At 32.6% G+C, this 22,681-nt stretch overlaps 1 protein-coding gene and 1 pseudogene across 1 annotated transcript in view; both read right to left on the bottom strand.

Annotated features, from left to right (window-relative positions):
- LOC145258011 (sodium- and chloride-dependent glycine transporter 2-like) overlaps positions 1-3,010 on the bottom strand; it is a 29,654-nt gene extending 26,644 nt beyond the window's left edge. Inside the window, exons 1-2 of the mRNA XM_080115739.1 lie at positions 2,880-3,010; positions 1-57 (exon numbers count right to left, since the gene is read on the bottom strand). The exon at positions 1-57 is cut by the window's left edge and continues 47 nt beyond it. Of these exons, the coding sequence (XP_079971865.1) occupies positions 1-57; positions 2,880-2,915 (93 nt within the window). The 5' untranslated portion in view covers positions 2,916-3,010. The remainder of the gene's footprint in view (positions 58-2,879) is intronic.
- A 15,299-nt stretch (positions 3,011-18,309) lies between these two features.
- On the bottom strand, positions 18,310-18,427 carry LOC145258425 (5S ribosomal RNA; annotated as a pseudogene).
- Between the last annotated feature and the right edge of the window lie 4,254 nt (positions 18,428-22,681).

Here is a 22,681-nt window from a genome sequence, read left to right as displayed (position 1 = left end):
GCAACCTACACCAAGTCCAATGGAATAAAATGTTTGGACAGCAGCATCTTTCCACACCTGAAAAATAAAAGCAATCACAGGAAATTAATTTAAAACTACATTCTTAATATTATTCTTTTTAATTATACATTTTTTTAGGTTACTAAAAATATAATTTTTAACTTTAATTTAAGTTCTTATAAATCAGCTTGGAACTAGCGGAACCTGTGGAAATGCCACAGCGGCATCTTTCATATATAAAATATTGTTGCTGGGTACTCTATGGATATTCAGTTTGAATGGAGGCCCCGCCATATTATTGTAGTTCTTTTGTTCAAACTATAAAAGTATTTATCTAAGTAATCTGGATAATGTAGTATCAGAATATATCTGATTATTATGGTTTATCTCCAATATCCTAATAGGAGTCTGTGAATATTCCCCTTTGTATGAACTCCCGGCGCGAACGGAGACCTCACAAAATCATTATACCATCTATAGGCAGAACAGATACTACAGTCAGGTCCTAGCCAGAAGACCAAGAAGGTATATTTTAGTTTTACGTACGGCCCCCCAAAAGAAGCGGCATTATTTTTAAAATTTTATTTTATTTTATTTTTATTTTTATTTTTTATATTGCGTCTTCGGTGATCGGGAGATCCTATTTATTAAAAACCAGGATAGAAGGTAATAACATATTACGAACATTAAATTCACGTATCTATATACAAATAATGTAATGTTCGTAGTATGTTATCATCTTCCATCCTTCGTTTTAATACATAGGATCTCCCGATCACCGAAGACGCAATGTAAAAAATAAAAATAAAATAAAAAAATAAAATTTTAAAAATGATGTCGCTTTTGTACGTAATACTAAAATATACCTTCTTGTTATATAATTTGCAATTTATTGGAATTTATTGGAATATTTCGAGGTTTTCCTTCTTCTAGACAAGTTGCACTACCAAGGGTTTAGAGTCTACTTTATCCAACTATTTCACTCGTAGTTCAGTTCGGCGAGATATTGGATCATTCATACCTTATCTACTAATGTTAGAGAAATAGGATTCACAGCGACTTCCGGTTAAGAACGCATTTCTTAATATTCACCTATCCAAATACTGATCTAACTTAACGAAGCTTAACTTTGGTGATTTAACGCGAGCAGGTTATTCAACGTGATATAGACGTTTATCTCAGAAATATTGCGTTTTTGAAATTGTAAATTACGTCATTCGCAGAAGCCTCTTAGTCGTATGTTAATGGGACACACGATTGTCAATAATGACGACAGCCCCACACTTTCTTCTTTACTACAAACTCTCACAGACATGATGTTGCTAGTCTCAGTCTTTTCTACAAATACTATATGGCATGTGTTTCCCAGAATTTATTCCTGCTTCCTTTGTTCCAGCTCGTTTGACTAGCTCTTTGATTAAAGTATTCAGCAACAATTCAGTTGGTTGGTTGTTTTTTCTTTTATTGCATATCAACTCTTTTTAGGTTATTTAATGCCAAATCCAAAGATTTTTGAGGATTTTTTTTTAATAGAATATATTTGTTGTTTTCAAGTCCGTTTCTATTTAACCCATAGTTGGAACTCTAACAGGTACTACCACTCCGGGCCAGAGTGGACCTGGGAGCAATGGCAATTAAAGGGTAGCTCCACACTTCCCCAAGCCCACAACTGGGGCCTCACCACTGGATATAGTTTAAGGTCATATTCAGGACCCAACAATTCAGTAATTATTTTTTACTTACGGAAGACTACTTCAGTTTTTCCCATTTCGGCATCATATAATAAATTAATCCATCAATTTGCTGCTTTAATACCTCATTGTAATGCACCTTTCTATTCCAGTAGCTTCCTTCCAATGACCACAAGGTTGTGGAACTCTCTTCCTGCTCACAATTTTCCTTCTACCTACAGCCTTGGTCTTTTCAATGTCAATAGGTATCTTCTGTCTTTGCAATAACCAGCGTTCGTTCTTGTTAACTTCTTGCATTAAGTGGCTTCATGCCTTGTCTCGAGCGATTTCCATAAAAAAATCATGTTAATTAAGAATCTGGTAAGAAAAAATAATTTGAGATTATATTACATGGTGGAGATGACTTAACAAATCGTCCTATACTGTGACTTGATAAATGTTTGATAAGTGCATTATTATCGGCGCTGAGGATGATTGTCTCATAGTCAACTGCATCTTCAGTTTACTATCTTGGATTTTAAACGCACCGGGTGACCTGCAAATAACTGCTCTCGAATAAGGAACAACATCCGTATTATTTGGATTCTTCGGATCACTGTTCTCATCCTCAGTGCTATTTTCACAACGTTTCGGTTGATGTAACCTTCGATATTCTTCAGTTGTGTCTTGTTGAACTCGGGAAGCTTTCTATCGAACTCAGGAATCTTTCTGTTGAACTTGATAATCTTTCTGTCGAACTCGGGAATCTTTCTGTCGAACTAGGGAATCTTTCTGTTGAACTCGTGGATCTTTCTGTCAAACTCGGTAATCTGCACGAAGTCGGAAGAATTCCAATTATACGAACAATCAATCCATACCTCCCCAAAAATTCAGAAGCATAATGAAGAGCCTTTTTATTACGATTCCTTTGTTTATTAAATTGCTCCGAACAGTGGTAAAACGTTATTGCTCTTTAAGTATACCAGAGAGCGAATGTGCTTCAAGAGGTAAAAGTAGTAACCGTAGCAAATGCGCCCGTCTTCGCTGAAACTCATCGAGAAAGAGGAAAGGTATGGCGGAAGACAGCTTTGTTCTCATTCGCATCTGACACAAACTTCCCTCGACTCGGGCGTAGAAAAGACTGACAACTCACCCCACGCCCCCTAATTATAGTATTCAAACAACAATTCAGTAATTAATTTTACTTACGGAAAACTGCTTCAGTTTTTCCCATTTCGGCGTCATATAATAAATTAATCCATCTTTTGAACCTGGTAGAGTAACGACACGACCGAGCAGTACCGCCAGTAGCACATAAGGTACGGTGGCAGTCACATACACAACCTGAAATAGAAAATTCCGAAAAGGAAAATTACATATTTTAAAACACATTGGAACAGGATATTAACACCAGAACAACTTTATTAGATGAGAAGACGTGCGCTTATTATGGTATATGCTAGAGTCAATTATACCTAAAGGTTTTGATTTCGATTCTTAGGAAAGAACTTAAAAACAATTAACTGATGATATTGGGTTGAGAAGAATATATATATATATATATATATATATATATATATATATATATATATATATATATATATATATATATACGAGCAAACAGTTAATAAAACCTGTTAAAAAACACTTTGAAATGACTTAAAAACATATTTAATCTAAAAAGGAAACTCTAGATGAGTGGATAGTCCTTAATCCGCGGAGTTTCGAAGAAATACTTTCCTTCTCATCAGACGGTAGGAATTAGCAAAATGCGGGATCAGATTTTGCATGCAAAAGTATTTGATGAAACAACAAGTAAGTCAAGGATCTTACTTGATAACAAAAAAAGTGAAGCAGAGGTAATATGGTGAAGAAAAAGATGATTACACATGAATGGATAGTCTGGTGGAAGCTAAATAATCTAGTGACGGTAAAATCCAAATGTATAACTTCAATATATATATATATATATATATATATATATATATATATATATTATGTATATTTAGGCAGCATTTTATCGTTCAAACAAATGTTATTGAAGAGCGCGGAAATGTTCTATTATCTTCCTTTTCATCTCCAATCTCCGAGTATTTTTCTTTGTGTTTTTTTTTTTCAAAATTGTATATGTTGGATCCATAGCGAGCGCTTTCGACAGAGATACCTCGATCAATTTCAGGCATGTTGTGCTGTAGAAATTATGTTTTTCCTTTTCCTATATATATATATATATATATATATATATATATATATATATATATATATATATATATATATATATATATATATATATATATCACATATCACGGCCACGGGGTGACTTATTATGAATTAGGTGGGCGGAGTTTTTTTTTTTTAATTATAATATATTAATTTATTATATATATATATATATATATATATATATATATATAGCATTGTATATATATATATATATATTTATATATATATATAGCATTGTATATATATATATATATATATATATATATATATATATATATATATATTTAGTCTATTAACATTTTTCTCGCTTGCAAAACCTTAGTGTTTTCTATCATGATCCTTCTGAATACAGAATGATGTCAGCCATGTTTTCCCAAATGTTATGATATTGAACTAGAGGTGGAGAGTTAATCTTCGTGACAATGTGTTTGTAGTATAGCCTAATGAGCAGTTAAATTGGTAAATTACATTGTTTTTAACAAATTATTTGTCTACGAAATGCTGTTTTTTTTAGAATACATTTTTTGTCGTTGATTACGGAAATATATATGAATAGTTTGAGAGTTTTCTTGTTTATTACTAGTTTGATTCAAGTTGCTGATCGATAGTTTTATTTGCTTATCTACAAGAGATGCGTGATGAAAACTTGAATAGTTCGACTTACTATCTTTCGAAACTTATAACTACTTGAAAAATGTCATTCAAACCCTTTTTTTCAATAAAAGGAGAAAAGACCAAATTTTAAAATAATATCAGGTTTAATAGCAAAATATGCAATATTTGTTTTTTTAATTGGTTTTCTTTAAAAAAGATTTCAAGAAAATCAACGAATTTTAACTTACTTCGAATATATATATATAAATTCCAAAAAATCACTTACCTCTAAAAAATACTCAATGGGTAGTTTCATTCTTCATTGTTAAGAATTTATGCATATTTAAATGTTATATTTCATGTCCTTTTTAAATAAAATACCTTTTTAAGACAATATTAAAAAAATAGCGCGACATTAGATTTTTCAGAAGTGTAATAAAGGGAGACAAATGTCTCCTTTTATTTGAGTTAAGAACTACGGTGGCATGTAAGGGTCAAACTTAATCGTCCTTTCTATTACTGGCTGTAAGCAAAAGTTAGTCAACATGGGCCGAATGGGTGAAAAATGATCCCATTTCACTTATCAGTTTTTGCCGATAACAAAATTCCACTCGACCGATTATTTATTTTTTTTATTCTCTTAAAGACATACATGAGTTTTTTATTTAATATATTTTATTTCGTCTTTATGGAGTGACTTTTTTTTAATCTAAAAAAGACTTTGAATGAAGCAGAAAAAATTGTTGTAGGCATTCAATTTTTTCAGAACAAAATTTAAAAAATGTGAGGTTTCACTTAAAAAAAAATCAACGTGTTTTTTTTTTTAAAAGAAAGGTTTTAATGTTTTTACTTTGCAGGTAAATTTGCACAAAACTATTCTTTTTTTTGTTTTAAATTAGATTATTTTATTTATCGATCTTTTATCTTCAATTTGTGATATATAAAGCTGAGGTGAGAAAATTAATTATTTTCATTTTAATTTAAAAATGGGGGGGGGGGGTGAATTTAAAAAACACGTTTGTCTCGAGACAAATGCCTCTTGCTACTAGCTTTATAAGAAGCGAAATAGAATTCATGCGCCATCGCTTGACTGAAAAGAATGGAACTTATAAAAAATAATTTTTAATACAAAAATTCATTGTCTATTCTCATATGGCCATTTCCCAGCTTGCAGACTTAAATATTTTTTCGTCAAGCAACAGTTTCTCTGACATCATATTGAAGTAATTCTAACGGACACGTATCCATCGTTCGGACCAGTGGCACAATCTGAGAGTTTAGTGGATCTAATTTCACAGCGTGACCAGAAAACTATTGATAAAGACTGTTAGATAAAACGCTACTCTCATGACCTAAACTGACCCATACTGCCATAAATCTGGTCACAATGGTGACAACGTGCTGAATATTTACCGGGCAACGCCAAAAAGTTGTGCTGATCGACGATTATTATTATTCAAGGCAAAAAGTTTTAGAATTATGTTTTAGAATAATCAAAATATTTAGAATAAATATCTATTTACATTTAATAACCAGGAATGTTAACTTGATGTTACCTTGACAGATGGGATTTAAGCTAACGATAATATAAACAAAGATACGTGACAAAAACCAAGTAAGGATCTTTATGCTACGTGTACTAATGACGTAATGGAAAAGGTAGGTTTTGAGACATAACATTTTAGTTACGAGTAAGACCAGTACGATAGGCAACGCGTTACCGGAGGAACAGGGATTTTGGACTTTGACGCCCGTGGAAGTGGAAACGGTGCGACTTAACAAGATGTATTCGTATACAAAGCGTGCCAACTCTGAAAAGGAACCCAGCAAGAATAAATAAAATATCCATGTATAATTCCAGCGTTGACGTTTGCACTTCTCGGAGAAAAACACTTTTGATTTCAGGACGCATGAAAGGAAGATTTGAGATAACGTGTCTTTCGCTGGTGTCTCTATCAACAATGATGTTCGTCTCTTGTTTAAACCGTTGTTAATATAAAAAATGTTAATATACGTATTCACTACTCAACAGACAACAGAGAACCATAAACAATCACAGATCAGAACACGGTTAATACGATTATAAATATTACATGTATTATCGTAAATACACACTAGACGAATCACATTTTGAGTAAAGTTTATAAACATTAGAAGTAAAGTTTATAAACATTATAAGTAATGTTATAAACATTATGAGTGATGTTTATAAACATTATAAGTAATGTTTATAAACATTATAAGTGAAGTTTATAAACATTATAAGTAAATGTTTATAAACATTATGAGTGATGTTTATAAACATTATAAGTAATGTTTATAAACATTATAAGTAAATGTTTTAAGTATTTAAGTATTTAAGTATTATAAATAAAGTAACATCAATAAATGATATATAAATAAGAAAATACTTTCCTTTCCCGATGTTTTGATTCCTTTGGATAAAGCGAAAAATATAAGTATCCATGAAATGGCAAAGCACAATAATAAAGGGTATTGAATGCCGCCCAGGTTTTCAACTCCATCAGTGATTCCCAATACATGATGCCTTTAAGAAAACGATAAATAATAAAAAAAAAAATGGATTAATTAGTATTTAGTAATTTTAGATTCTTTTCTTTTTTTTATATAAGACAGGAAATATTCTGTTAACTTCAGTTTGTGTCAACCGTAAGTTACCGACTGATCTAAATTCACCAGAAAAACTTCAGTATTGATTCTTTATAATCAGTGGGCCTGTGCGTGCATGCTTTTTTTTTTTTTTTAGTTTTCTTCCTTTGAAGATTCTAACGCTCGGTATGGGTTAGCCAAACCAGCTGCCAACATTATCCTGCTTTTTATTGAAACCAACCGAGAGCTCTTTTTATTATCCTCGTTATTCCCTTAAGTGGAATTGTCTGGATCTCTTTTGCACTTGATTCACCAGGAATATTAGTTAGGTAGGATTCCAGGTTCTTCTTCATAAGCCCCGTGGCACCTGTAATAATAACTGGTATGATTGATATCTCTCTAAGATTCCAGTTTCTTTTCATATCATACATGAGACCTTGATATTTGGTCTGTTTCTCTCTTTCAGCTCTGTTCAGATCCCCATCATTAGGGACATTCACTTCAACCAAGGTTGCAACTCTCTCTGACTTATTCCATATAACTGTCAGATTTTCAAGGAAGGTGGCTGTAGGGATTACATGGTCGTAGTGTATGATATATAAGTCATTTCCAACTGTTCTTTCAGCTTGATGTTCCCAGGAGTTGCTGCTACATTGGATGTTTAATTTTTTACAGATGCTCCAGTGGAAGTACTTACATACTCCATCATGTCTCGCTGTATAGTAGCCGTTCCCCAAAAAAACCTTGCAAATTGATACTAGATGACTCACACGTTCCAATTCCGTGTGGCAGAATTTGCATTTGTTGTCATTAGTAAGTCCTGCAATCTTCTTGAATGCATTGGTCATCCATCCCTGGTCTTGAGCAGCCATTATAACTCTTTCCTGGTCGTGGTGGAGAGCTCTCCTCTTGAGCCAGTCCAAGGAACCGTCTTTGTCTGTGTATTCCTGGGAGAGTTCCCTCAGAAAATACTTTGCACGCTAGTGCTGGTGCCTCTCTTGAAGGTTCTTTTGGAAGGTCTCGGTATATTTTTGTCGACTCTTTCTTGCTATTTTCGTGGCAAGCGTGTTCAGTGTTTTTGCCTCTTCCGTGAGACAGCCCTGACCAAAATGTTTTGCCAGCTGAGTGACTGATGTTGTTCTGCTGGCTTTTGTCTCTTGATGTTCATATCCCATTGAGATGTGTGTGTGTGTGTGTATTAGTGTGAATATTAGTTTTTTTTTAAGCATTGCTCGCAAATAAGTATGTAGGTATTTATGAAGGTGATCGCAAGGCAGAAACCGGAATGGGTAATAAAAACATCGAAGACAACATTTTGTGGATAAAAATCTTCACAATAATCTATTTATTTTGAGATAGATCTTTCGCGTATTGTATTGGTAAGTATGAGACTCACTGGTAATATTATGGCGGCTGGTGAAAGATATTTTGATATTTCGGGAAGAAGCTTCTCCTTCTCAAAAAGAGTAAAAAATTTCAATCTGTCTAAAGGAAATGAAAATATCCAGGATTGTTGCCACTCTGAAAATAGGGCTGTACAAAGATAACAGGATCGCACACGTAAACATCTAACAGAAATTATAAACATTGTATATGTATTTAAAAAAATTCAAGTTAATTCTTGTTACCTATCTATTTTTTACCTATCTACCTACTATTATATCAAAGGAACTTTGGGTGTGTGTGTGTGGGGGGGGAGATTCGTTCCCTATGGAATCCGAAACGGCTGGGACGATTTTCATAAAATTTGTCACAAATGTACTTTATGTATCTGACGATAGGTTGTGTATCCGAATATCTTTGAAAAAATCCGATCAAAGAATGTTCTTTGATATGATAGGGGCACGTTAGAAATGAATGTTTCTGTTTGGAGCACAATTGAACTATGATACTTGATCTTTTCATTTTAAACATAAATTCAAACCATTACTACAGCACAACTAGTAAGATCAGGCATATAAAATCAACAGTATTTTTTTATATGACAGGAACGCATTCGAAATTAATGTTTCTGATTAGAGCACAATTGAAGTATGATACTTGACTTTTGCATTTTAAACTTTAATGCAAGCCATTATATATAAAAATAGTTATATAAAATCAACACTAGGTTCTCTACAGTGCAATGTAGACTTCAATGCATTGTGGAGTAATTTTCGAATTCTTAATCATGCCCAAATGCATTTTATTTCCTTTTAGTGGATTGATATTTGCTATTTCTTCTGATGAGTTAAGGGTAAAAAAGATTCATTGATTCATATAATAATTAAGTGAATGATTTTGTGCTACGAAACAAATACTGTCAATAAGTGTAAATGTCAACTGAATTAAAGGAATTAATTGTAAGATGGTCAAAATCATGAAATTTGGAATGTAGACTTTTGTTTTTCATTCATTATATGCTCTGTAATTACATTGAACTTCTTAAATAAGGATAGTTATATTTGTTATATTTAAAAAAGAAATATAAGCGAATAAAAAATATTTCCACAGATATATATATATATATATATATATATATATATATATATGGGGGGCGTGTGGGGGGGAAAGGGGAGCGTGTGTGGGGAGCTCCTCAGAGGCTAAGGAATGAGGGCGGATAGTTGTATATTTTGGTTTCGATTCCTGATATGGCACACAAGTTATATATATTTTTTAGCTTTGATCTCACTACCATACATAAGGTTCAATGAAATAATCGATAGCGAATTATCTCTATAATAATAAATACATAATCTGCATGGATTAAAATATCATATTTAAGCATATCTTACGATTGGGCAACGCCGGGCGGCCTTCTAGTCCAGATTAAAACTGAAAATAAATTACTTCAACGATGAATAATAATAGCATTTCGCCCAATATTATTCAAATCGCTCTCTCTCTCTCCCTCCCTCCCTCTCTCTCTCTCTCTCTCTGTCTGTCTGTCTGTCTGTCTCTCTCTCTCTCTCTCTCTCTATATATATATATATATATATATATAATATTTTTATTTATATAGATAAATCTTACATATTCGATACACTGACCATGCTAATGTTTCGGACAAATTGGTTTGCAAGAAAGCAAAAGTCATTCATCAGGCAACGGAAAAAGTTTTTTTTTGCCACCGAAGCCATCTGGTTCAAAAATGGAAGAAGTGAAATGTATTCATTATTTATAAATATTAAAACGCTAAAATTTAAATGACAGGGGTGACATTGAGTGACATTTTAGACTCAAAATAGAAGGCGATACATGGAAATAGAATATCAAGACTTAACAGGATAAACAGGAAGAGTAGAACGTGATAAAAAGGGAAAGGAAAGGGCAACGAAAGAGAAAACTAAAAGGAAAAAAAGAAGAAAAGAAAACAAAAAAACGAAAGAATGACGAAGGGGTCAGCATGATTACATCACATTACTATAAGGAATTTCTTATAGTAATGTAATGTAATCATGCTGACCCCTTCGTCCGTCTTTTAAACCGCTTTGAACTTGTATTCCAATATTAACAGTGCTTATTGTTTAAAAGTGAATATTATATCATTTGACACGCATGCTCTGTAAAAATCATTAAACCATTAAACTTTGGTTCACCAACATTTGAAGGCGACAAGCATAAATGGATTACTATGAAGAAGGTTCTGTTACGAATCGAAATTTTGATTGTCATATTAAAAAAAATAAAAATCCGCACTTCTTTTGAGGCTTTTTAAACAGTTAAAGTATGAATTTGTATGCCGTATTTTGGGGTAATTGCGCCAAGTTCGGGGTAATTACACCAAACCTAAAAAGTGTCCTTCTGGAAACCACGCTTATAAGGAGCACTTTTTTTAGTTGGCGCAATTACCACCGGATTTGGCGCAATTACCTCGACGTACGGTATATATATATATATATATATATATATATATATATATATATATATATATATATATATATATATATATATATATATATATAGTAAGGTGATTGATAATTTAAAATTAAAATTAAAATTAAAAGTCTGTTTCAGGAGAAGGAACACAACAAAGTCAATAATTTGTACGATCGTTTCGGAAAGGATGTTTTTATTGAGATAGATCCAGTACATCCAAAAGTCCAGGACAATGATTTTGACATATAGTTTTTTTGGAAACAAAGTCTCCTCATCCGCAAAAATATTGGGGGGGGGGTTATAAAAGACACCATAAATAAACCTAGCATTTTTTAAGTAAGGCAGATGTACCTGGAAAATATTAAAATACAAAGAAAATGGTTACTTATTAATGTTGATAAGCAAAGTAAGATGAGTTGGGGATAAAAAGTAGAATAAAATTATAAAGCTGAATTTGGCTTAAATATGAAGTTATAATAATATGTTTTTAATAAAATTTAATAATTATATATATATATATTAATTTATTTACCTTCTAATTGTTCGCCTTTTGAAAACCGTAATTATCGTCAAAAGGCGAACAATTAGAAGGTATATATATATATATATATATATATATATATATATATATATATATATATATATATATATATATACGTAACTATTTTCTTTGTATTTTAGTATTTTCCAGATACATCTGCCTTACTTAAAAATGTTAGGTTTATTTATGGTGCTTTTTTATAAAAAACAAAACCTACCGAATATTTTTGCTAATGAGGAGACTTTGTTTAAAAAAAACTATATGCCAAAATTATTGTCCGTGGCTTAATGTCTATCACAATAAAAATATCGTTTCCGAAACGATCGTACAAATTATTGACTTTGCTGTGTTCCTTCTTATGAAACAGATTTTTAATTTTTAATTTTAATTTATCAAACACCTTACTAAATATTAAAGTAGCTAAAGGATATTTGCTTATCGAGCTTATTATATATCTGCATGTGATTATAGCGTAGTAAACATAAGTAGTGGGAATTTTGTAAATTGGATTACTTAGGAGGATGGTTCATCAAGAACTTGTTTACGTTGGACTTGAAGACAATCAAATTGCACTGAGATGGAGAGTAGACAATCGAAAGAGATTTCCACAAGCATGCAGTTCTAAGAAAGAAGCTTTGTTCATAATGAGCACCCACTTTTTGGCCACAAAGCGTTCAACCAGACGTGTCATCTCTATAATTTTTGCAAGTTTGGCGATCAAGGGGGGGGCATAATAAATACAATTTTTTGTGGTGGTGGAGTGGGCTGGAATTACATTTGAAACATAAAATAACTTGATTAATTTTTATGAAACCATTCTGTACTTTCACCTCACAATTTTATAAACAGGACGAACCCCAAAATATGACAAATTCATTTGTGGGGGTGGGGGTTACATTAGAAATATAAAATGACGAAAAATTCAATTTAATTGTTTTTGGAATTAATTTTTAGTAGATCTTTTTTTCTTTTTTTTTTTTACGATCGCACGGGCATTCGCTGCTATTTTTATTGAAACAAAAGTTGTAATGAGATATTTTTTTAATTATTTTGTTTTTTTGGGGGGGAGGTCTTTCCAGTGCTCGATATCCGGAGAATAGTTTCTTCTCTTTGAAGCCCTTCTGTTGAAATATCTGGTGGAGAGGGTATCACATACTTCTTTTTGGGGCGTTTACATTTACGTGTTTTCATCCGTCCTTTATTTTTGTTGTGGGGGTATCCACGTTGCCCATGATGAAAATGATTAGTATAAAGGTGTGTTTCAAACGGAACTTCATGTCAAACCAGGCAACGCTGGGTATCCATGCTAGTATATATATATATATATATATTTGTATATATAAGTTTAGTTGTTAAATTTAAATTCTGAAAAAACAACATATAGACACATATATTCGACTCGCTTACACACACACACACACACACACACATATATATATATATATATATATATATATATATATATATATATATACACGCGGGTGTGTAATGTATATAATCAAAGACAAATAAATAGAAACATTAAGAAATCCCCTATACATATTTTAAATACACCTCTCTTTCTAAACAAACATAATATAAGGAATACCCGAAAAGACTAAAACGAAAAATCACAATACTAAAATCCAAGAATCCAAAAAATAAATATCAAAATAGAATGAAAGCACCCCTACACTTATTTCAGAAGAGCAAGTCCCCCCTCCTCACACATACACATTAGTAACAACCTCGGATCACAGTCGCCTTCCTAACGAAGCAAATAACCCCAAAATACTATAAAACAATATACACATTCCCAAACCAATAAAAGCAAACACACACACGCACACAAACGCGCGCACACACACACACACACACACACACACACACACACACACACACACACACACCCTACCCCACCCTAAAGTAAAAGAAAAAAACATTAGCAGAAAGAGAGAGCGACTACAGCCAGGTCAGCGGTCTCCCTCGACAAGCACAATAAAAGAGTAATAAAAATTGAGCATGCCAATGAATAATAAACACTTACAAGCCTCCACCCCTTGGAAAAACTTCAAATTAACTACGAAAATTGACACTTTTACATCTCCAACACATTTGAAAATAATTTCTGACGAGGACGCTTCACAGAACGTCTGAAACGCGCGTAAAAACGATTTCAATGACTTAAAAACATTATTACAATGATCCAAACAAAATTCTCAATGAAAAACCAAGACACGGAATAATAAAATAATGTAAAAAAATACACATTGTTGGTGACTTCTCCCTTATTTAAATATACATCTTTCTTTCGTTGGAATTTCTTAACCCATTTTATATATATATATATATATATATATATATATATATATATATATATATATATATATACACGCGTGTGTGTAATGTATATAATCGAACTTACTTCCAAAATTCTTCGGATGCTGAAACTGGATTCGGACCAAAATTCGAACTGTTGGAATTGATGAGTTGTGTTAAATTTCCAATCTGGGTTTCATTATCGGATTGATTGGTAAACCGACTTCGATTCGGGTTCACTACAGTCTCGTAACACGCTGGCGTATTCCATGTATTACTGCAGTGTCTCCACGGCAAAACAGGGAACATAGAATTATAGAGATAATAAAGGGACCAGGCTATAATAGTTGTGTAGTATATGGAGACGAAAGTAATAAGTATAACGACGCCGTAACCAATACCTGCCAAGATATAAAAAGTGAGCAATTAAAAGTAATTTGTATTATATATATATATATATATATATATATATATATATATATATATATATATATATATATATATATATATATATAAACATCTTAAACAAAAGCTGGGTATCAAAATCTAGGCACTCTAAAGAAAATCTTCATATGAAAATCTGGATACTTCTTCGTTATTGTAGCGAAATCCGACAGCCGAAAAATGGAGTTTTCATTAAAAAAAAAAAAAACTACTTACGTTTTCGTTAATTTCAACAATAAGTTATCTACCTAATTGTTAAGTCACAATTTTCTTCTTTTTTTATTACAAAGGAGTCACTACTTATCAAAACCTGGAGGCCACTCGAGGATAAAGGATAATAAGCGTACAGTAGTCAATAAGAAAATGTCAAAGTAATCCTTAGTAATGGAAATTTGATAAAATTGGATTACTTAAGGGGACAGCTCATCAAGAACTTGTTTACGTTGGACTTGAAGACGATCATATTGTAGTAAGGTGGAAAGCAGGATAACGGAACAGAGTTCCACAGGCAAGCAGTTCTAAGAAAGATCCTTTGTTCATGGAATCTACGTTTAAGTTTAGACACAGATGAAGAGTGAGGGAAATTGTTGATAGCGGTTTCAGCTAGACGAGTGTTTTGGTGAAAGTCAGAGGGGATATAGATTGGAGCTCAGACGAGCACTTGCCATGAAAATAACGATAACACAGAGATAGGCTTGCAACGTCTCTTCTATGGGAAAGAGGTTGAAGGGAATAGAAAAGGCACCCCCACTTGGCAATGAAGTCTATTTTGAACTCTGTCAAGGCAGGATAAGTGTTTCTAGCAGCTCCTGCAACAGTACTCCATCATTGGATGTACTTGGCTCTCATACAGATAGAGAAGTGTATCAGCAGTGAGATATCTACTGGAGCGGTGTAACGATCCCACGATTTTTCAGCAGACTTGGCAACAGATTTGATGTACATTCGATCTCAAATAAGAAGTAAAGGACAAACCTAGAAGCTTGTCAAAACATGGAACCTCCATAAGACGAGAGTCATTCATTTCAATTGATGCCAGACGGGGATCAGAGTGCTTATGATGTAAACATAGAAGGTTAGTTTTAGATGCTGTTATAAAGGGAAATAACCGAAAAGCAAGGATGTTCCCGGTCTATAGTTAGCGCAAATCGCTGTCGGACATGGAGGAAGCAAAAAGTGGAGGCCATAACCATTAATAGCTTATCCCAAGCATGTCGTGATATAGGGACTGCCACAATCTGCATTGAGAAAGCAAGCGAAGTTATAACGCTTGGTAGAGAGAAAGAAGTATGTGCAGCTATTTATATTTAAGAAAAGGATATCTCTGCTACGTTTAACGACAAAGAAAGGGCCTGGACTGCGAGGTAGAAATGGACCGTGATCGAATCGCCAGATCGGTTATGCAGTACCATTCCAGAGTACGCAGTTTCTAACAAGAATCGGGCTGCATACGAAGAACTTCAGCTGTGGATAGATAACGGCTGGTTAATACCATACGCACAAGAACGTTTAGAACCACATAAAAGATTAATGCCGCACATGGCTATTGAGCAACCGACTAAACACAAAATTCAACCCGTGATGGATTATTGAGAATTGAATCAGCATGTCAATGCATTTACCGGGAAGGCAGACGTGTGCGCTGCTAAACTACGACAGTGGCGTCAGAAAGGAAGTAATATAGCAGTACTGGTTTTGAAGAGAACCTACTTATAGATACGGGTCCATAAGTCTGTACCCATTTCAGACAGGGATAATCAAGAGAAAACGACACTGTTTGATACGCTTAGGTATTGGCCTAAACGTAGCAGCCTTAATAATGACATTAATATCATTAAAACTGTTTTTATGCAAGATGAGACCACAGTGAAAGCTACTTCAGCTTACATTGATGACATCTACGTTAATGAAAACATAATGACAATGAGGAAGAAAACGTAAAATTCCAGGATGACCATGATCCTCTGCTGCCTCTGCGAATGAGCTCAGAAATGCTGTTTACGGAACCAGAAGAGGAAATTCTGGAACGTGCCGGTGGCGATGACGGTAATGATGAGGAAGATGGAAACGAGGAAATGACACTTCCAATTCCACAAAGAAGTATACGTCGAGGGGGAGGGTGTAATAGAAATCATCACTATCGCAAACGACATCGTGTTTGCTTAAGCTGTAAAATGACAGCAGAAAATGTAGAAAAGAAAAGACAAGCATAATTTTGTAGGTCGCTCATTGGTGAACGTATGTCACTAATTTGCATATGTACACAATTGGTAACTGTTAAATGAGACGAATTCTAGAGCAGGAGAGTTCAGTTGAGATTTTGTTGGACAGCTTATAACGAGAACAAACGGTGGGAGATAATATCGAATACACGAGAATTTATTGCAAGTTGAGGAAAGAAAGGAAAAAAAAAAGACTTTCGTGCGTTGTAACACTGCCAGTCTTTTTTTTTTCTCTTTCCATTTTATTTTTATTTTATTTTTCTTCTCTTTCGGCCGTGTCGTCATTTCTCACATTAGCTGTTGTTGATGGGGCCGTGTACGGGTTCAAAAATATAAAATTAAAATGAAATAAAACACACTGCGACATATTATGCAAATAACAGTTGCACTCTCGGTGCGTGCACGTGTGTGTGTGTGTGTGTGTGTGTGTGTGTGTGTGTGTGTGTGTGTGACATCGACCCTATACACGCTATGATCCATATCTTAGTTATCATTTACCGAGGCCTCTTTATCATCGGTTGATCAATTCATTTCCCTATCTGCTTCGAGCTCTGACCTTCGATTTACTGTGTCCAACTCACAACTCTCGTCAACACTAACTGCCGTCAACCCTCGCAACCCTAACTGTTGCAAAATCTATCATCAAACACCTAGAACTGTCCGTAAAATAACTATAAATTACCCATCGTCCGGTCCTTTTGTCCGAAATTACCACCACACCTTGACCAACAATCCCATTTTTTGCTTCCTTTTTGTTTACCCTAGTGAATAACTTCCTCTCCATTTTTCTGCTGATAGACCCATTTTCTTTTTTTATTATATTCTTTTCTCTTCTTTGTTAATTCGTCGATAGTATCACAATCTTTCGCTGTTTTGTGTTGCGAGCAATCAAATAAATAAGATAAAAGCGATATCCGAAGCAATACGATAAGTGACCACGGATCGGATGCTGAAATTCTCCGATAACTCAAGCAAAACAAATTACTGACCACGCCCTCCGGAACCTCAGTTATGTTAGACGTCGTTAGAAAGAAGAAAACTAATTTAATTTGCATCTATTTTTTTTAGCAATAATCGTGATCTGTGTGTGTTTCGTCAGTCTGTCAATCTGATCACTACCGAACATCTTATAACAGGAAACAATGAAGGGCTATTCTGAAAGATGATTGAAAATGGAGACGAATGTATTAAACATACAAACCTGAAGACTGTGATTTCAATCTCTTTATTCAAAAGCAGTACATTTTAATCTTTTCTTTAATCTCACTCAAAAATAAATGTCGCTAACCAACATCCGAGTAAGAAGCAGGTAATGTAAATAGTCCATCGCTTAAATATAAGTAAATCTTTTTAGCAACATAATAGCTGTATCCGACACTTCGTAGAAGTTCCGGTTCCTGGTGGTGTAAACCTTTATAGACCGGTTGTTAATCCTCTGTTGCAGTCACTTGGACGTCGATGTTTAGTTTTTAGGAGAAGTTTACCAATACACACAAGTTGGAACATTCACAAATAGGGCTAGGGATCTCTTTACTGTAACAAATGTGGATTATCTTTCGGGGGAAGAGAATAGGAGAGACACAGATGCATAGACAGATAGATAACATCTAGCTACATTGTCGGCAACCGACTCCAGCCTTACCGGAGCTCTTCGGAGAGCGACCATGTTTCATTATCGCCTGCTTGTCCATATCTTCCTTCAGTCTTGATAGACAATTGATAACTCCTTTTAAGGGTAGCTGCGGGTGTAATTGTGAAGCAAGGGTTGCGCAATCTTCACCACACCTCTCCTGAATCGACACTGCTTGAGTCCAGGACGACTGAAAGATTTGCTGAGAAAAGCGAAGAGGGCATACAGCACCTGGAATTCCCAAATAATCGCCCATTTTAGTACTGATCAGGTTCAACGTAGCTTAACTTCGGTAATTTAATGGAAACCAGTATGTCAACGTGATTATGCTGTACGCCTGCTTGTACTATTAGCTGAAAACAGGGATTTTTTTTCTTTCTTCAAGGATTCATGCGGTTCTGTGTACCTCCGTTAATTTCTGCCCTCCTATCCGTCACTCACTTCTCCATTCTCCAAATAACTACATTTTGTTTTGAAACAAGCTTGGGTTAAACGGATTCTTTGAGAATTAAATTTTTCGGGGTTACAAAAAAGGTAAAATGAAAATTATAAACTGACCTTTAAAAAAAGGGCACATAACCCAAACTTTAACGACTCCAAAATTACAATACTGTGAATACGATAACTCCATAAACATCAGTGGAACAGCAGCAATGAACAAAAAGGTGAAATAAGGGACCAAGAAGGCACCTGTTGGAGAAATGAAACAAAGCACAAACATGTTTAATATTCTTCGGATGGACGCATGGATGGATGGATGGATGGATATGAATGGATGGATATGAATGGATAGGGATGGATGGATGGATGGATGGATGGAGGAATATGAATGGATGTATATGGATGGATATGGATAGATGTATGGATGGATTGATGGATGGATGAATATGAATGGATAGATATGGGTGGATGGATGGATGAATGGATTGATGGATGGATGGATGGATGGATGGATGGATTGATGGATGGATGAATATGAATGGATGGATGGATGAATATGAATTGATGGATATGGATTGATGGATGGATGAATGGATTGATGGATGGATATGAATGGATGGATATGGACGGATGGATGGATGGATGGATGGTGGATGGATGGATGGATGGATGGATGGTGGATGGATGGATGGATGGATGAATATGAATGGATGGATATGGATAGATGGATGGATGGATGAATGAATGGATTGAGGGATGGATTGATATGAATGGATGGAGATGGATGGATGGATGAATATTAATGGATGGATATGGATGGATGGATATGGATGGATGAATGGATGAATGGATTGATGGATTGATGGATGGATGGATGGATTGATGGATGGATGGATGAATATGAATAGATGGATAGATGGATGGATGGATTGATGGATGGATTGATGGATTAATGGATGGATGGATGAATATGAATGGATGGATGGATATTGACGGATGGATTAAGAAATATATAATCAATTTTTGTATTTATCGTACTGATTAAACGGGTGTGTAAACCAAATAGTTCTTTGATTTCTTTTTTTTCTTTTGATACATATATCATTTCTGTCATTATATTTAACTTTAACATTTATTATTTCTGTCATTATATTTAACTTTAACGTTTATTATAGCCACTGCGTTATAAAGTGTTATATCTGTTAGTAATGTTATTAAACATTTGTTCATTAGCGAATATGTTGTTGATTCTAGTTTTTACTGATAGTAGAATGACCTTGATATAAAAAATGGGGATGGATTAATAGCTAACATATAACGAGTGAAAACTCTCTTTTAATATATATTGCTTATACGTGTTTTGGATGAGGTTAACAATAACATTGTGATATTAATCTCAAAATTTGCAACAATTCCTCTAATGAAGAAATATTTAGTTGAAGAATGCATGAAATCTGTGAAATTCATGGAGACTTCCTGTTACTCATATTCCACGGAACACCACTGGTTATTTACAGTGAGCAACCGCTGATGATAACGTACAGGAGAACTAGTGGCCCGATAATAATAATAATAATAATAATAATAATAATAATAATAATAATAATAATAATAATAATAATAATAACGATAATGATGATAATAATGATAATAATATTAATATTAATAATAATAATATTAATAATAATGATAATATTAATAATAAAAATAAAAACAATTATGAATAATAATGATAATATTAATAATAATGTCGATAATAATAATAATAATAATGATAATAAAACGAATAATAATAAAACTAATTATTATTAATAATAATAGAACTAATAAATAATAATAATAAAACTAATAATAATAATAAACTAATAATAATAATAATAAAACTAATAATAATAGTAATAATAATAAAACTAATAATGATGATAAAAATGAATAATAATAATAAAACTAATAATAATAGTAATAATTACAATAATAATGAATAATGATAATAAAACTAATACTACTACTAATAATAATAATGAATAATTATTCTCATAATAATAATACTAATAATACTAGTAATAATAATAATAATGATTATGAGTATAATAGTATTGATAACAATAATAATAATGATAATAATAATATTAATAATAATAAAACTAATCTAATTATAAATAATAATAAATAATAATAAAACTAATAATAACAATATAACTAATAATAATAAAATTAATGAATAATAATAATAAAACTAATAATATTAGTAATAATAATAATAAAAAGAATAATAATAATATTAAAAATGAATAATAATAATAATAAAACTAATAATAATAGTAATAATAATAATCATAATAAAAATGAATAATAATAATAATAATAATGAAATTACTACTACAACTACTTCTGCTACTAATAATAATTAAAATACTACTAATAATAATTAATAATCATAGCAAAAATCAATAATAATAATAATAGTAACAATAATAATAATAATAAAGTGAATAATAATATTAGAAATGAATAATAATAATAACAATAAATCTAATAATAATAGTAATAATAATAATCATAATAAAAATGAATAATAATAATACTGATAATGAAACTACTACTACAACTACTACTACCACTACTACTAATAATAATAATAAACTACTACTATTAATAATAATAATAATCATAATAAAAATGAATAATAATGATAATAATAATAATAATAATAATAATAATTATTATTATTATTATTATTATTATTATTATTATTATTATTATTATTATTATTATTATTATTATTATTATTATAAAAATACTTAGACGAAATCTCATAACGAAATACAGGCAAATTTTCCGCATCCAAAAATAAGATGACGAACAAAATGAAGATTTACGTTTTAGCAATTTTATTTGCCCAAGACAGGCGTCTTCAAACTATGGCTCGCAACCCGCATCTGGCCAGCCAAAGTCTTTAATCCGGCCCATGGAGCTCTTATGGAAAGCGTAAACATATTCAGGAATTTTTATTTAAAATGGAAATGTGTGAAAATAATGTGGTGTTTTTTTTTCTTTTTGTTCAGTAAATGATTTAAAAGGTTTTTGAGAAGCAGTTTCATTAAAAAGCAAAGCTAAGGAGCAAAACAGTATTAAATTCGATCATGTCCTTTTTTTATTATTGTTTTTGCCGCGTGGCTTTAAAAAGTCAGCAATATTCCTCTCGTTCGAAGACTTTGGAGACTCCTGGCCTAAAGTGCAACAAGTCATGAAAAGATACAAGTAAAAGATATTTACATCCTCATATAGTCAGAATATTCCTCCAAGGACACTTTAAACCTGGATATGGAATTTATTGCCATCACCTTCTTTGGTAAAATTTTCCACGAAGTAGAAATGCGGACAGAAAAGGCCGCCTCTCTTCTATTGAACTGAAAGCGACAGTGGTACATGTTTTTGCAGAGACTGCGACTTGACGTTAGGATTAAAAAAAGAAAACTCCCCGACATTGATATTATATATATGTAAGCGTTGAGACGCCTGTTAACATCCAGTTTGACTACATAATTGAAATACTGACAAAATAATTTCTCTTCCTCAAAAATATTTCCGAAAATGGAAGTTTTTAAAATATTTATTGTAAAGATATGTAAGTATTATTTTTAGTATGAATTACTATTTGTTTATGTTTTGTTTTAAAAAAAAATAGTTCATCGTTATTTCTCATATTTGTGAAGTAAAGACACTACCAGGAAATTAATCCTGAGTCTGATTCTGCCACATACACCAAATTATTAAATATCCATCAGACATTCTGACCATCATGGTCGGCAGGTGCCCCGTTGATCTCAGACATGAGGGGCCCTGTCGGCATCCAGCCCCTCAGTCAAAATTCATACATAAAAATATAGAACATTATAATGAAACTGCATGAACTACAGAAACCCATAGAAAAAGGAGTAGAAATTAAATGTATGGCGAATAAAGGTTAAAAAAAAGAAGAAAATATGGGGAGAAAGTAAATAAAGAAACAGGAAAGGGTAACAAACTCGATTCCGATACTTAAAAGTTTCGATATTTTGGATTCTCGATAACGATTCCAATTAATCGTCCCAGCACTGAACTAAAAGAAAAAGCAGAGAGGTTAACAGGCTTTTCTCACACAAAATCA

This window comes from Euprymna scolopes, chromosome 33 (assembly GCF_053919585.1).
Source record: "Euprymna scolopes isolate OS-2025 chromosome 33, ASM5391958v1, whole genome shotgun sequence".
NCBI lineage: Eukaryota > Metazoa > Mollusca > Cephalopoda > Sepiida > Sepiolidae > Euprymna > Euprymna scolopes.
Note: the sequence above shows the minus strand (reverse complement) of the source record. Positions and strands in the feature narration are given on the sequence as shown.